At 41.1% G+C, this 15,317-nt stretch overlaps 1 protein-coding gene across 1 annotated transcript in view; it reads left to right on the top strand.

The window, feature by feature from the left end:
• LOC137323973 (ubiquitin-protein ligase E3A-like) overlaps positions 1–15,317 on the top strand; it is a 52,269-nt gene that overhangs the window by 25,225 nt on the left and 11,727 nt on the right. The window contains exons 6-9 of the mRNA XM_067988138.1: positions 4,021–4,185; positions 7,909–8,064; positions 10,956–11,029; positions 11,835–11,978. Of these exons, the coding sequence (XP_067844239.1) occupies positions 4,021–4,185; positions 7,909–8,064; positions 10,956–11,029; positions 11,835–11,978 (539 nt within the window). The remainder of the gene's footprint in view (positions 1–4,020; positions 4,186–7,908; positions 8,065–10,955; positions 11,030–11,834; positions 11,979–15,317) is intronic.

Raw genomic sequence — 15,317 nt, 5'->3', positions numbered from 1 at the left:
CACATCCTGTACATCACCAAGATAGCTTAATAGCTTAATTCCACCTTTGAAACATCACCCCCACCACTGCTGAAACTGTTAAATACTCTTTTGTTGCCTCTACACAAGACTTCTCCTTGCTGGCCTCCCGACCTCCACCCTGTACAAACTCCAACTAGTTTAAAACTTGGACACTCACATCCTGCCCTACACCTACTCTCGCTCCATCATCCACGTCCTCACTGACATGCAATGTTCCCCAACACGTTGAATTCAGTATCTTTGTCCTCATTTACGACTCCTTCAAGGTTCTCCCTCCATCCAACCTCAGCACAAAGGCCCAGCCCATGCCCTTTAGTATTTCCAATCCAGTGCAATTGCAAACAGTGAGGGCTGTGACTTTGGACTGTGTTGAGAGCTGATCTGGAGTTTCAGGACTCTGCGAAATTGCAGGTTGTGTCATGCTTGTTAGGTATGTTCCTGCTACATTTAAATCAATGTTCTTTGTCACATGGATTTACCAGGTTTCTTTTTTTAAAGGAAAATTTGAAAATACTCCTGGTACTCAAAACATATTAGCAGTTTTTGAAAGAGACCAGCTGCACACTGCAATTACTAGATCCTTTGTCCACTTCTTTGGTTTGCTATTTTGACAGGATAAAATCTCCTGCCTGCTCCATGCTATCTTTCTCTCTTTCCTACCCACTGCATTTCTCTCCCTCCAATCTGCAACTACTCTCTGTTCCTTTATTGGACTATTCACCTAGTTCTCTTTTGCTGGAGGACATTGAACCTTTGGGATGGAGGATCAAGTGTAGAAGGACAACAAACTGTTATCCATTCTTCTCTCAGGAGGATTTATATCTATGGTGATTTAAACTGAAGCAGCTAAATCCAAGTGTTTTGGAATAAGGCAAATATCTTTTATAAGATCAAAGGAATTTGAATTCTGTTTTAAAAATCCGGAAATGGACAAACTGATATCAGTAAAAGTGACTATGAAGCTGTCAGATTGTCCTAAAACCCAACTGGTTCACTAATACCCTTTAGGGAAGGAAACTTGCAGTCTTTATCCAGTCTGCCCTACATGTGACTCTGGTCCCACACCAAAATGGTGAACTCTTATCTCCCCTCTGAAGTGGTCTATCAAGCCACTCTGTTGTATAGAAGGCTCACCACCTTCTCCAGGGCAACTAGGGATGGGCAATAAATGTTGTAGCAAGGAGCCATATAATAGATGATCAACCAGGGTGTTGAAGGATGACAGGCTGATCTCCAAGATGAGGGTGCAGGCTGATTCCTTCACTCTAAACACAGGCCAGTATATTTTAAAAAATATTTCTGACTATATGGGAGTTTTGGTAGTTAACGATTCTGACTCCAGTATGCTGATTGCACGCTAGAAGCTTCTTGTAATGTTTTGCAAACTAACATCTTTAAATGTAAATATGCATAAGAAACTTGGTTTTGTCCATAATTTAGTCCCTTGTCAGCTGCTGATTCTGTAGTTGTAATTTCGAGCCCAGTACTAATCGTATGTACAGTATTCAGTTTATACAGAAGTTGTATTCTAGCACTGGGACCCTGTATAACTAAAATATAGGAGAAAAAAAATGACTATCTCCAGTCAATTTCTGTGTTTGTAAACTACCAAAATGTGGTTTTATCATTTAAAGAACCCGTCAACCATGGAAATTTTCAGTACAGTTTTGTTGTGAAATGTATTATGTGCAGCATTTGAACTGCTGAACAATATTAGGAATACCACATTTCTTCCAGTGACTCGGTGAGTAGCTGAACCATGCAGATCATGAAGGTCTTTGATTCAGTGCCTGGTCTTTGCTGAGTTAGTTGGATTGATTGGGGTTGACAATTGTAAACAATTTTACAACACCAAGTTATAGTCCAGCAATTTTATTTTAAATTCACAAGCTTTCGGAGGCTTCCTCCTTCCTCAGGTGAACTTAAAATAAAATTGCTGGACTATAACTTGGTGTTGTAAAATTGTTTACAATTAGTTGGATTGAGGCACTGCAGTTTGCTTCAGTGGTTTTGGGTTAGGAAGAGGAAAACAGGCCAGGGTTCCTGCTCCTGATCACGATCTGGAATTATAGGTGAGGCCAGGATCACGCTTGGCTATAATAATGATGATTCCCCTCCCCCGTGACCTAATAGGCAGCCAATGTCAACAGTCCACCCTGCCCCAACAAAAGGTCAGCAACTTCGGAAGGAGGGTAGAGAAAGGAGGTGGAGAAAAAACTTGTACAGAAAGATTTTGTTTTAGAATACCTGTATTTACAAATTGAAGAAGCTTTATAGGTTAAGCTGGATGTAATTAACCTTTTAAAATGCAGATAAAACATACATATGATCTCTCATGTTTGGTAATTAGAAAAAAAATAAGCACACCTATTCAGTAGAGAATGGAATTAAATTTCAGAAGTGGTGTTGCAATGAAACAATTTACTATCATCAATTGTTACCATTTATGAGACTCTGGATGGAGTTAGGCAACACTTAGTGCCTCCCCATCAAATCTGCTATCATCAACCCTCCCCGCCCCTCCTCAAAAAAAAAAAAAACCCTTGAACCCTCTGTCCTTGTAAACTCCATCTCCATCTCCAACCTCCCTTTCCTCTCAAGTCCTTGAACGTGTTGTTGCTTCCCAAATTCATGCCCATCTTTCCCGCAACTCCACGTTTGAATCCCTGACAGGTTTCCGGCCCTACCATAGCACTGAAACAGCCCTTATCAAAGTTACAAATGACATCCTTTGTGACTGTGACCGTGGTAAACTATCCCTCCTCCATCCTTCTCAACCTATCTGCAGGCTTTGGCACAGTTGACCACACCATCCTCCTCCATCATCTAGCAGGTTGGACTGCGCTCGCCTGGTTCCATTCCTATCTATCCAGTTGTAGTCAGAGAATCACCTCTGGAGTCCCCCAAGGATCTATCCTTGGTCCCCTCCTATTTATCATCTACATGCTTCCCTTGGCGATATCATCCGAAAACACAGCATCCGATTCCACGCTGATGACACCCAGCACCTCTCTCACCCCCACCACTGCCTCTGATTTGTCATGCTGCTTGTTCGACATCCAGCATTGGATGAGAAGAAATTTCCTCCAGTTACATATTGGGAAAACTGAAGCCATTGTCTTCGGTCCCTGCCACAAACTCCATCCCCTAGCCACCGACTCCGTCCCTCTCCCTGGCCACTGTCTGAGGCTGAACCAGACTTTTCGCAACTTTGGCATCCTATTTGACCCTGAAATGAGCTTCCAACCCCATATCCTCCCCATCACCAAGACTGCCTACTTCCACCTCTGTAACATCGCCCATCTCCGCCCCTGCCTCAGCTCATCTGCTAACACCCTCAGCCATGCCTTAGTTACCTCTAGACTCTACTATTCCAATGCTCTCCTGGCCAACTTCCTACCTTGCGCCTTCCGTAAACTTGAGCTCATCCAAAAATCTGCTGCCCGTACCAAATCCCGTTCATCCATCACCCCTGTGCTCGCTGACCTACATGGGCTCCCGGTCCAGCAACGGTTCGATTTTTAAAATTCTTATTCTTGTTTTCAGATCCTTCAATGGCCTTGCCCCTCCCTATCTCTGTAACCTCCTCCAGCCCTACAACCCACCAAGATCTTTGCGCTCTTCCAATTCTGGCCTCTTGCATGTCCCCGATTTTCTTCACTCCACCATTGGTGGTCGTGCCTTCAGCTGTCCAGGCCCTAAGCTCTGGAATTCCCTCCCTCAACCTCTCCGCCTTTCTACCTCTCTCTCTCCTCCTTTAAGACCCTCCTTAAAACTACCTCTTTTGACCTTTTGGTCACCTGGCCTAATAGCTCTCTATGTGGCCCGACGTCAAACTTTGTTTGATCACTTCTGTGAAGCGCCTTGGGACTTTTTACTGCGTTAAAGGCGCTATATCAATGCAAGTTGTTTTTGCATTTGATGGTCAATCTTTGAAATGTTGTACATATTGACTATTTGGGCATGCTGCTTAATCTATATGAAACCAATTCTTTGCAGATACTGTATCGAAGTTTGAAAGAAGTTCTGGAATATGAAGGGAATGTAGAAGAAGACATGATGATCACCTTTCAAGTATCGTATAGCGACCTGTTTGGGGTGCCAATTATCCACAATCTAAAAGAAAACGGTGATGAGATTCCAGTAACAAATCAAAATAAAAAGGTTAGCATTACATTGACCTTACCTACATTTAGCAAGTAGGCCTATAATTTAAAATGGACAGAATTAAGTTGATGCAATGCTACATTCCAGCAATATGTCTTGGAATGATGGGAAGAGGATCAATTCCTGTGGTTTCCTGTAACATTTTTTTATTTTCTCTGTCAGGAAGTGGTGAGACAGACTGTTAATGAGTAATTTATCCCAGGATATTCTTGCACATTACCTCACAGCCTGATCTAGAGGTATTGGAAGAGCTGTGGATATAGGTTGACTAGGAAAGAGTGTACAGTGCAGGGAGACACAGGGCAGCAAGAAATAATATACTCATTTCCGGAGCGTGAAACCCACTGTTCTTCTTGTTTGTTTGAATAATTTGATTTCTACCTTTTACTCAATGTAGCTAGGACAGGAGATAGCACGTTACTCATTCAATATGTTATGTGATTCCTCCCATCTTGGTGAAATAGCTGCAAAGAAATTTTACTTCTGGAGTAAAATTGTTGGATTCTGAATATAGATCAATTATTGAGAATGCAGGATTGAATTTTAATGTACATCGTTGTAAATTCAGAGCCCTGCCTGACATGTTGTGACTTTTTGCAAAGGATTTAATTGAATTAAAAATGTTAAGAGGATTAATGTGTATTAACTTATTATCTGTATGTAGACTGCAGTTATTCATTGGTATGGAACAGAATGCGACAAGTGAAATTTTTTCCCCCTTCTAATTAATGTTGAGATTGCTATACATTTAAATATAATCTGGCTATGTTGCTCTTATTTTTGAAAACTCTAGTTCAGAGTTGGTGATTTTATTTGAAACTGCAACTAAGCACAAAAACACAGGAAGAAAGCTCCTTTTATGACTTTTCATTTGGGAAGCCATGGTGAAGGACCAAGACCCATGTTGCAGGCACCCACAAGGATGACAGGAGAAGACTAAGTAAATCGAGAAGTTGTAATTATATGACGCCAAGCTTGGACTTATCAGGCATTAAAATTGTAGAATGAGGGAAAGGTTGAGGGAAGTAAGGAGTTCCAGTGTTGAGGAAATAATGAGTTAGTGGGAAGCTATATGATTTAGTTTTGATTTCAAAATGTAGGGACAGTATATTTGGGGCTTAGAAGAAGTCGGAGAGGAAGATTTTTCGGTAGATGCTAAATTACATCGAGCATGTAAGGAATATATCATCCTAATTTCCAATATACATTGCAAATGCCAGATCAATCTTTGTATACGTCTTTGGGAGGAAAAGAAACATAGTAACTGGGCTGGATTTCCACCACGCACGTCTAAGATTTCTAAGAGGCCTAATTTTAGCTCATCTCTGAACCATTTTGCATACCAAGTTCGAATTATCTTAATAGCTATGTATCAACCCATTGACCGTGGAATTACAGTACAACCTGGAGTGGAATGAGTTAACTTCTTGCCTCAGTCATCGAAGATGAAGTCAGAGATGCATTAACTAATACTACTTTATTCACATCATCCAAGTTAATAAAACTAATACAGTTACAAGGTTAATCATTGAGAATTGCACTAGGTACTTGGATAGATGTTATTAACTGAACGAGTTCAAACCATTACAGGCACAAATGTAACTTAAGTGTATCACAGTATCTCAGAAGTAGCTGAATAGTGGATTCTCTTAATTACAGTGTAACAAAGTTATGTTTAATGTTTCAAGATTCCCATATGCCTTAGTAAAGTGTTCAACATATCACTGGTAAATTAACAGCTTTGAATATACAGGCTCTCCCCCTTGATATGAGGGAAAATTTATGACTTTCTCCTTCTGGTAGATCGACGTTGTGACACTGTCTGTTTGATTTTCCCTGAATGCCACCTGCCCTCTCTAAAACCCTTTGTAACCGTCTATCCTGATATGTTCTGATTTAGGGGTACCAAATCCAATCTTTTTGTATCTTTTATTTTCACAAAACAAATCCCGCTTAGAACAGATATTAATGACCAGCCAAGTTAATGTATTCTATCACGTGCATCTTTTCCAATGTGCAGACATATGTCAGAAGTTAGTCAGATTATGAATATCCTGATGAAGATGAGGGCTTTTGTTCACATGCTACATCCTCTAGCTTTCCCAGCATCTAAATTGGGACTAGAAAGCCAACTTCTAACACTAATGTATTAAAATCCTCTATTTATTTCACAGTTGTTTATGGAAAGCGTGATCCATCAATTAGCCACTTAAGTTCTTCATTTTGACATTATCATATTGTGGCTTCATGCTACATTTTGTGTATGTGCATGTCCTTTGTCTCAGCCTTTTCTGTGAGACCTCTTATAACCTTTTGGGTTTTCCCAGAATTCAGAGGGATGCTCTCTTACAGTTTAGAGGAGTATTGACCCCAGTGGTATCGGTAACTAGGAAGTTGCGACGGTGTGGGAATGCTGTAGATGAGAGAGTGACCGCCTATCAGACAACAGCTTTTTTTTTTCCTTGTATTCTGTCTGGAAGTGCTAAGGAACTGTTGGAGCCTTATTACATACTGGAGAAATTTTGTAGTGTTCGACAGATTGGGCTTTATAGACAGTTGAACGTTGTTGAGAAGTGTTTACTTCCAATATGCTTGGTATTGTCTTTGTGTCAAAATAAAAGGACCCAGTTTAAAAGAAGGCCCTTTTACTTTGCCATTTACTTTAGTTATTTTTTCTTTGACATTTTTAACAGGTTTTATAAATTGTACAAATCATTTATCAACATCAACCTTCCCTCACCCTTCAGTTATATGTCATTTATATTACCTGGCTGAGAAGTTTTACAAACTATTTTCAGGCCTATGTGAGAACAACTCGAGCTATCCTTAACTTAATTTTTTAAGAGATACCGGGGTTGATTCTTCCTGCCTTTTGTGTGCTGAAGGATCTGTGTTTGTTTGGCTTAGTACTACCCTGACAGCATATTGGAAATCTGAAAGTCATTTTTTATCTTAACTGCTTGTAGTTCAGTCTATTTGTTTACAGAACTAACCTGCTGTTTCATTGTGCTGCCACATTACTGAGTTTTTTTTTAAATAGTGCAGGAGAGATGTAGCCTAGATTTCCTCTTTGGTATTAGCTGTCCAAATCTTCACTTGCTACTGTGTGAGACTTTGTGTTCCAAACAATCTAGCAATATAACAAGTATAGTAAGGAAAAAAATGACCCAAAAGCATCCCAAAATGCTTCAATGAATTATTTTTTAAGTGTAGTCATTGCTTTTGTAGGCAAACACAACAGTTAATTTGTACACAAGCAACAGTGAGATGAATGACTAGAATTTTTTTTAAGTGATATTGGTTGAGGAATGAATGTTGGTCAGCACACTGGGAGAGCTCCCTGCTGTTCTTCAAAAAAAGTGCCACTGGATCTTTTACATCCACCTGAACAGGTGGACAGAGCCTGGGTTTAGAGTCTTCTCCAAAAGATGGCACCTGCAAGAATGCAGCTCTTGTTGGATTATGTTGCTAGTAAGAGTAATTATTGCAAAGGCTTGCTATACTTTATCTAAATATAGAATGGAATGGGATTGATTTCTTCCTGTAAGCCTAGAAATGTGTTAAAATATTTATGTAGTGTGCAAATAATATTTTATTTTACTATGACAAATGATTTTGTAATGGCAAGAAGTGTTGTATTAGATGCTAAAGTTATCCTATTTTAAGCATTTTTAAGTTAACTGTCCCATTTAGGCTTCTAATATGTCTCTTCTGATTCAGGAATTTGTTCAACTATATACCAACTACATTTTGAACCAGTCAATGGAAAAACAATTCCGAGCATTCAATCGAGGTTTCCACATGGTCACAAACGAGTCTCCCTTAAAATACCTTTTCAGACCAGAAGAAATTGAACAGCTAATCTGTGGCAGCAGGGTAAGTAGTGTTTTAAATAGTTTCAAATCCAGATTCACCAAAACTTACATTATACATTAATGGGAGGACATTTTATTTTGCTATTATCCTTCTGTTGATATTCGTGGTATAGCGCTATGGTACTATAATCCTAGTAAGAGAAAAGACTAAGTGAGAGTCTAAGATACAAACTTATTCCAATTTGAGCAGCTCAATATAAATGAGCCCAGATCCATCTCTTTATTTGTCCTTCGCTAAGATAGGAAGTTCTCATCTTGGCTGAATATATCCAGTAATGGACAATTTCTGATACCCAAGTTAGTTGGGGGCAGGGAGTACTATAGTAGCTGTGATGAGGGTGTTTGGTTCCTGAGCAGTTTACTTGAGGGAAAACCAAACAACTCATTTCAAATACAAGCATACTGTGTGATTTGTTCAACTATGTGTCTAATTGGCAGCTTTTTGAATTAAGTTATTTAAATATGCAAATCTTCAGTTACTGTTTCAGAGGACCTTTATTTTTTAAAAAAAAGCACATCCTTTGACTTAGTGAGCTGTGCTAGAGGACATTTATTTTTATTGTATCAAATTTGCTGATTGCTGCCATCCACAACTCCTTAAAAACTGATTATTTAATGTAGAAGTGAGATTGCATTGCAGTAGTATTGGTACTAACATAGTGCTTGCATTAAAAAAGGCTTAAATGGCAGTCATGTCATAATTACCAATCATCCATCAGTTGAACTGGAACTCTGCAACCCATGCCCCTCTCTCAAAGTGCCAAGACACCCATTACCTCACTGGGTCAGGCAGCATCTGTGGAGAGAGAAACAGTTAACATTTCAGTTAGATGATCTTTCATCAGAACTGGAAGAAATTAAGAGATTTAACGGTTTATAAGCAAGTGCAAGCTTGAGGAACAGCACCTCATCTTTCTACTAGGCACTTCACAACCTTCCGGCCTCAACACTGAGTACAACAACTTTGGATCATAACCACTGCTGCCATTTTCTCGGACCGCAGGTGCTGGTAATGGTTCTACTGTAACCATTCACACCTCCTCTGGACCAATATTTTGTTTCTTGTCCCATTACCACCCTCTTTTGCCTTGCACCATCATCCCTTTTGTCATTTTATCACTTCTGCCCTCCATCCTATCACAGACCTTTCCCTTTGTTCTTTCTTGCTTAAAAACTGTTAAATCTCTTGCCTTTCATCAGAACTGGAAGAAGTTCATCGACCTGAAACATTAACTCTGTTTCTCTCTCCACAAATGTAAGGAATCTTACAACACCAGGTTATAGTCCAACTGTTTCATTTGAAAATCACAAGCTTTCGGAGGCTTTCTCCTTCGTCAGGTGAGTGTGGGAATCTGATTCCATGGAAGGTTGCCGCATTTATAGTCAGAGAACAATACCTGGTGATTACAGATAATCTTTCCAACTGCCCGTTGTCAAGGCAATCAGTGTTCAGACAGAGAGATGTTACCTACAGGACCACCGAATACACAAACGGCCAGAACAAAAGACAGACAGACAGAGAGAGAGAGAAACATCTGAAAGGAAGAGAAAGACAGAGAATGACCCGTTGTGTTAAAAACAGAACTTTTTTTCGCTGGTGGGGTTACGTGTAGCGTGACATGAACCCAAGATCCCGGTTGAGGCCGTCCTCATGGGTGTGGAACTTGGCTATCGATTTCTGCTCGACGATTTTGCGTTGTCGTGTGTCTCGAAGGCCGCCTTGGAGAACGCTTACCCGAAGATCGGTGGCTGAATGTCCTTGACTGCTGAAGTGTTTTTTCCGACTGGGAGGGAACCCTCCTGTCTCTCGATTGTTACGCGGTGTCCGTTCATCCGTTGTCGCAGTGTCTGCATGGTCTCGCCAATGTACCATGCTCCGGGGCATCCTTTCCTGCAACGTATGAGGTAGACAACATTGGCCGAGTCACAGGAGTATGAACCATGTACCTGGTGGGTGGTGTCCTCTCGTGTGATGGTGGTATCTGTGTTGATGATCTGGCATGTCTTGCAGAGGTTGCCGTGGCAGGGTTGTGTGGTGTCGTGGACGCATCCATGAGGACGGCCTCAACCGGGATCTTGGGTTCATGTCACACTACATGTAACCCCACCAGCGAAAAAAAGTTATCTGTTTTTAATACAACGGGTCATTCTCTGTCTTTCTCTTCCTTTCGTCCGTCCGTCCGTCATCACCAGGTATTGTTCTCTGACTATAAATGCGGCAACCTTCCATGGAATCCGATTCCCACACTCACCTGACGAAGGAGAAAGCCTCCGAAAGCTTGTGATTTTCAAATGAAACAGTTGGACTATAACCTGGTGTTGTAAGATTCCTTACATTTGTCAACCCCAGTCCATCACCGGCATCTCCACATCATCTCTCTCCACAGATGCTGCCTGACCTGCTAAGTGTTTCCAGCATCTGCAGTATTTTGCTTTTGTCCCATTACCTAATTGTTGCCAAGCTGCACTGGCCAACATATTCTAAGGTCCTTGTCCCTGTTTACAAACTCTTCCACCCCTTCATTTCACTTATCTCAGCAATCTTCTCCAGCCTTATGTCCGAGCCCTCACCCTCTGCTTTCCAACTTCAGATTACTGCTCATTTTCCTTCTACTGTCAGAAACTGGTCACTCAGCATGCTCAGTGGAACTTTCTCAAGATCACATTCCCTTGCAGCCTCTCTCCCAACCTTCAAAGGCCTATCAAAATTCTATCTTTTTGGTTTCTCCCCTTCGCTTAATCATTTTGATCTCCTGTTCAGTGTCCTTTCTTCCTTGTAAAGCACGCTCAGACATTCTTCTTTATTAGGGGTACAAATTGTTTTATTTCCTGCAGCAAATTTACATGGCAGTTTGGTTGCTGCTCATAATCTACAATTTCATTACTTTCTAGAATCTGGATTTTCATGCACTTGAAGAGGCCACAGAGTATGATGGAGGATTCACAAAGGATTCTAGGATAGTAAGGTATTTATTTTGTCTTTGATTCCTCATGCCAATATTAGCACAATCTTTACATCTCCCATATCCAACATCGAAGACTCCTTCTACATTGCCTTTTAACCCCATCCTTAGAAGAAATACAGCAGGCTAATGTTTAATGGAAATGAGTGCTCTTCGCTGATGTCAAATATGAGTCTCATGTAATCTTTACACATACTTGACATAACATGGAACCGTAATGCTTTTTTAGACTAGGTCTAAACCCTGGGGTTCGTTGCATTCTCAACCGCGTTCAGTAGGACCGTTTTAAAAGGAAAGATGGTGCTCACAGTCATAAGTAATCTGATGCTGTGGTAACCACCTCAACAGACTCCCAGGAGGCAGATTAATTTGTCTTGCATTACTAAAACGGCAGGGAGACCATGTAATGTGCTCCCTGGAGAATTCATCAGTTTTTGAATTATTCACTTTTTTAGTTTGAATCAAAGTGAACCAGCAACATTTTACTTTACTTGTTTTTCTTTTTAAATGGTTCATTTCAATGTTAAAATCACTGAGTAAGATAGAATCAGCATTTTAATATTTCAAAACTTGGACTTGTAAAAGATGCAATCCATTTTTTAAACATAATTTTCCCCCATATAATTCCAGCTCACAGTGAGCACAGAAGTAATATAGAAAGCGGCATGAGCAAAACGAATCCTGGCAATTAGCGCACACAATACCCCAGAGCTTGGACAGCACAGAAATTTGATTAAACTCACCTGATTTCAGTTTAATCAAAATGTTTTTTTTCTCTGATCTCCTTCCCTCCTGAACACCGTTGTAGAGATTTCTGGGGCATAACTCACAGTCTCCCAGAAGAACAGAAGAGGCAGTTTCTGCAGTTCACCACAGGCTCTGACCGGGCTCCTGTAGGCGGCCTGGGCAAAATTAAGTTGATCATAACCAAGAATGGACCAGATTCAGACAGGTATGTTTTAGTCTAATATTCTTCCTGTGAATATTTTGTTCATCTAATAAGTTCTTATTGAACTCTCTATATGATGGTATTAAGCTATGCAGATAAGCTAGGTGGAGGGATGTAAATATTGATTTAAGCAACTTTTCAACCGAAATACCTGTAATCACCTAAGTTTCCATAAACGCACCTACTGAGGCTACAAATTTTCAGTTTTCTTACTTCGAACTGCTGTATCAGTGGCAGAGAATGGAACTCCAGGAGAACCACGGAACCATAGAAAAGATACAGCACAGGAGGGGCTATTCGGCCCATCGTGTCCGCGCTGGCTCCAAGAACAACCAGGTGCCCATTCTAATCCCACCTTCCAGCACCCGGTCTGTAGCCCTGCAGCTTACAGCACTTTAGGTGCAGGTCCAGGTACTTTTAAAGAGTTGAGGGTCCTTGCCTCTACCAATTCGGGCAGCGAATTCCATACACCCACCACCCTCTGGGTAAAAAATCTAATCCTTCCGCCAATCAGCTTAAATCTATGTCCTCTAGTTCTTGAACTCTCTGTTAGAAGAAACAGATACTTCCTGTCTACTCTATCTAGGCCCCTCATAATTTACACCTCAATCAAGTGGCCCCTCATAATTTACACCTCAATCAAGTCTCCCCTCAGCCTCCTCTGCTCCAAGGAAAACAACCCCAGCCTATCCAATCTCTCCTCGTAACTGCAATTTTCAAGCCCTGGCAACATTCTTGTAAATCTTCTGTGCACTCTCTCCAGAGCAATTACGTCCTTCCTGTAATGTGGTGACCGGAACTGCGCACAATTTCCAGCTGTGGCCTTACCAGCGTTTTATACAGTTCCATCATTACATCCCTGCTTTTGTATTCTATACCTCGGCTAATAACGGAGAGCATTCCGTATGCCTTCTTCACAACCTTATCTACCTGTACTGCCACCTTCAGGGACCTGTGCACGTGCACTGCAAGGTCTCTCACTTCCTCGACCCCTCTCAATTATTTCCCGCTTACTGCGCATTCCCTTTTACTGTTTGCCCTCCCTAAGTGCATTACCTCACACTTCTCCAAGTTGAACTCCATTTGCCACTTTTCCACCCACTCCACCAACCCATTGATATCTTCTTGGAGTCTACAACTATCCTCTTCACTATCAACTACACGGCCAGTTTTTGTGTCGTTTTCAAATTTGCCAATCATGTCCCCTACATTCAAGTCCAAATCATTAACATAGGAACAGGAGTAGGCCATTCAGCCCCTCGTGCCTGCTCCGCCATTTGATAAGATCATGGCTGATCTTTGATCTAGCTCCATATACCTGCCTTTAGCCCATATCCCTTAATACCTTTGGTTGCCAAAAAGCTATCTATCTCGGATTTAAATTTAGCAATTGAGCTAGCATCAATTGCCATTTGCGGAAGAGAGTTCCAAAGTTCTACCACCCTTTCTGTGTAGAAATGTTTTCTAATCTCGCTCCTGAAAGGTCTGGCTCTACTTTTTAGACTGTGCCCCCAACTCTGAAAATCCCCAACCAGTTTCTCTCTATCCACCCTATCTGTTCCCCTTAATATCTTATAAACTTCGATCAGATCACCCCTTAACCTTCGAAACTACAGAGAATACAACCCCAATTTGTGTAATCTCTCCTCGTAACTTAACCCTTGAAGTCCGGGTATCATTCTACGCTGCACTCCCTCCAAGGCCAAGATGTCCTTCCGAAGGTGCGGTGCCCAGAACTGCTCACAGTGCTCCAGGTGCGGTCTAACCAGGGTTTTGTACAGCTGCAGCATAACTTCTGCCCCCTTGTACTCCAGTCCTCTAGATATAAAGGCCAGCATTCCATTAGCCTTCTTGATTATTTTCTGCACCTGTTCATGACACTTCAATGATCTATGTACCTGAACCCCGAAGTCCCTTTGGACATCCACTGTTTTTGACTTTTTACCATTTAGAAAGTACCCTGTTCTATCCTTTTTTGATCCAAAGTGGATGACCTCACATTTGTCCACATTGAATTCCATTTGCCACAGTTTTGCCCATTCACCTAATCTATCAATATCCCTTTGTAATTTTATGTTTTCATCTACACTGCTTACAATGCCACCAATCTTTGTCATCAGCAATCTTAGATATGAGACTTTCTATGCCTTCATCTAAGTCGTTAATAAATATTGTGAATAATTGAGGCCCCAAGACAGATCCCTGCGGGACACCACTAGTCACATCCTGCCAATGTGAGTACCTACCCATTATCCCTACTCTGTCGCCTTTCGCTCAGCCAACTTCCTAACCAAGTCCGTACTTTTCCCTCGATTCCATGGGCTTCTATCTTAGCTAACAGTCTCTTATGCAGGACCTTATCAAATGCCTTCTGGAAGTCCATATAAATAGCATCCATTGACATTCCCCTGTCCACTACTTTAGTCACCTCTTCAAAAAATTCAATCCGGTTTGTCAGGCACGACCTACCTTTCACAAATCCATGCTGGCTCTCTCTGATTAACTGAAAATTCTCAAGGTGTTCAGTCACCCAGTCCTTAATTATAGACTCCAGCATTTTCCACACAACAGATGTTAGGCTAACTGATCTATAATTCCCTGGTTTCCCCCTCTCTCCTTTCTTAAAAAGCGGAGTGACATGTGCAATTTTCCAATCTAGAGGGACAGTTCCTGAATCTAGAGAACTTTGAAAGATTATAGTTAGGGCATCCGCAATGTGCTCACCTACTTCCTTTAAAACCCTGGGATGGAAACCATCTGGTCCTGGGGATTTGTCACTCTTTAGTGCTATTGTTTTCTTCATTACTGTTGCTTTACTTATGTTAATTTTATCGAGTCCCTGTCCCCGATTCAATATAAGTTTTCTTGGGATTTCCGGCATGCTATCCTCTTTTTCGACTGTAAGTACTGACGCAAAGTAATTGTTCAACATGTCCGCCATTTCCCCATTGTCAATGACAATATCCCCACTTTCAGTTTTTAAGGGGCCAACACATCTCCTGACCACCCTCTTTTTCCTAATATAACTATAAAAGTTCTTCGTATTGGTTTTGATATCCCTTGCGAGTTTTTTTTCATACTCTCTTTTTGTAGCTCTTACTATCTGTTTTGTGACCCTTTGATCTTTGTATTTTTCCCATTCGCCAGGATCTGTGCCATTTTTTGCCTTTTTGTATGCCCTTTCCTTATGTCTTATACTGTCCCTTACCTCTTTAGTTGTCAATGGCTGTTTTTTTTGGCAAGTAGAGTTCTTGCCCCTCAGGGGTATAAACCGATTCTGTATCACGTTAAATGTTTCTTTAAACATTTCCCACTGATCATCAGTCATTTTACCCATCAACA

The sequence above is a fragment of the Heptranchias perlo genome, chromosome 1, assembly GCF_035084215.1.
Source record: "Heptranchias perlo isolate sHepPer1 chromosome 1, sHepPer1.hap1, whole genome shotgun sequence".
Classification (NCBI taxonomy): Eukaryota; Metazoa; Chordata; class Chondrichthyes; order Hexanchiformes; family Hexanchidae; genus Heptranchias; species Heptranchias perlo.
The sequence above is the reverse complement of the archived record's forward strand: the minus strand, read 5'-3'. Positions and strand labels throughout refer to the sequence as shown.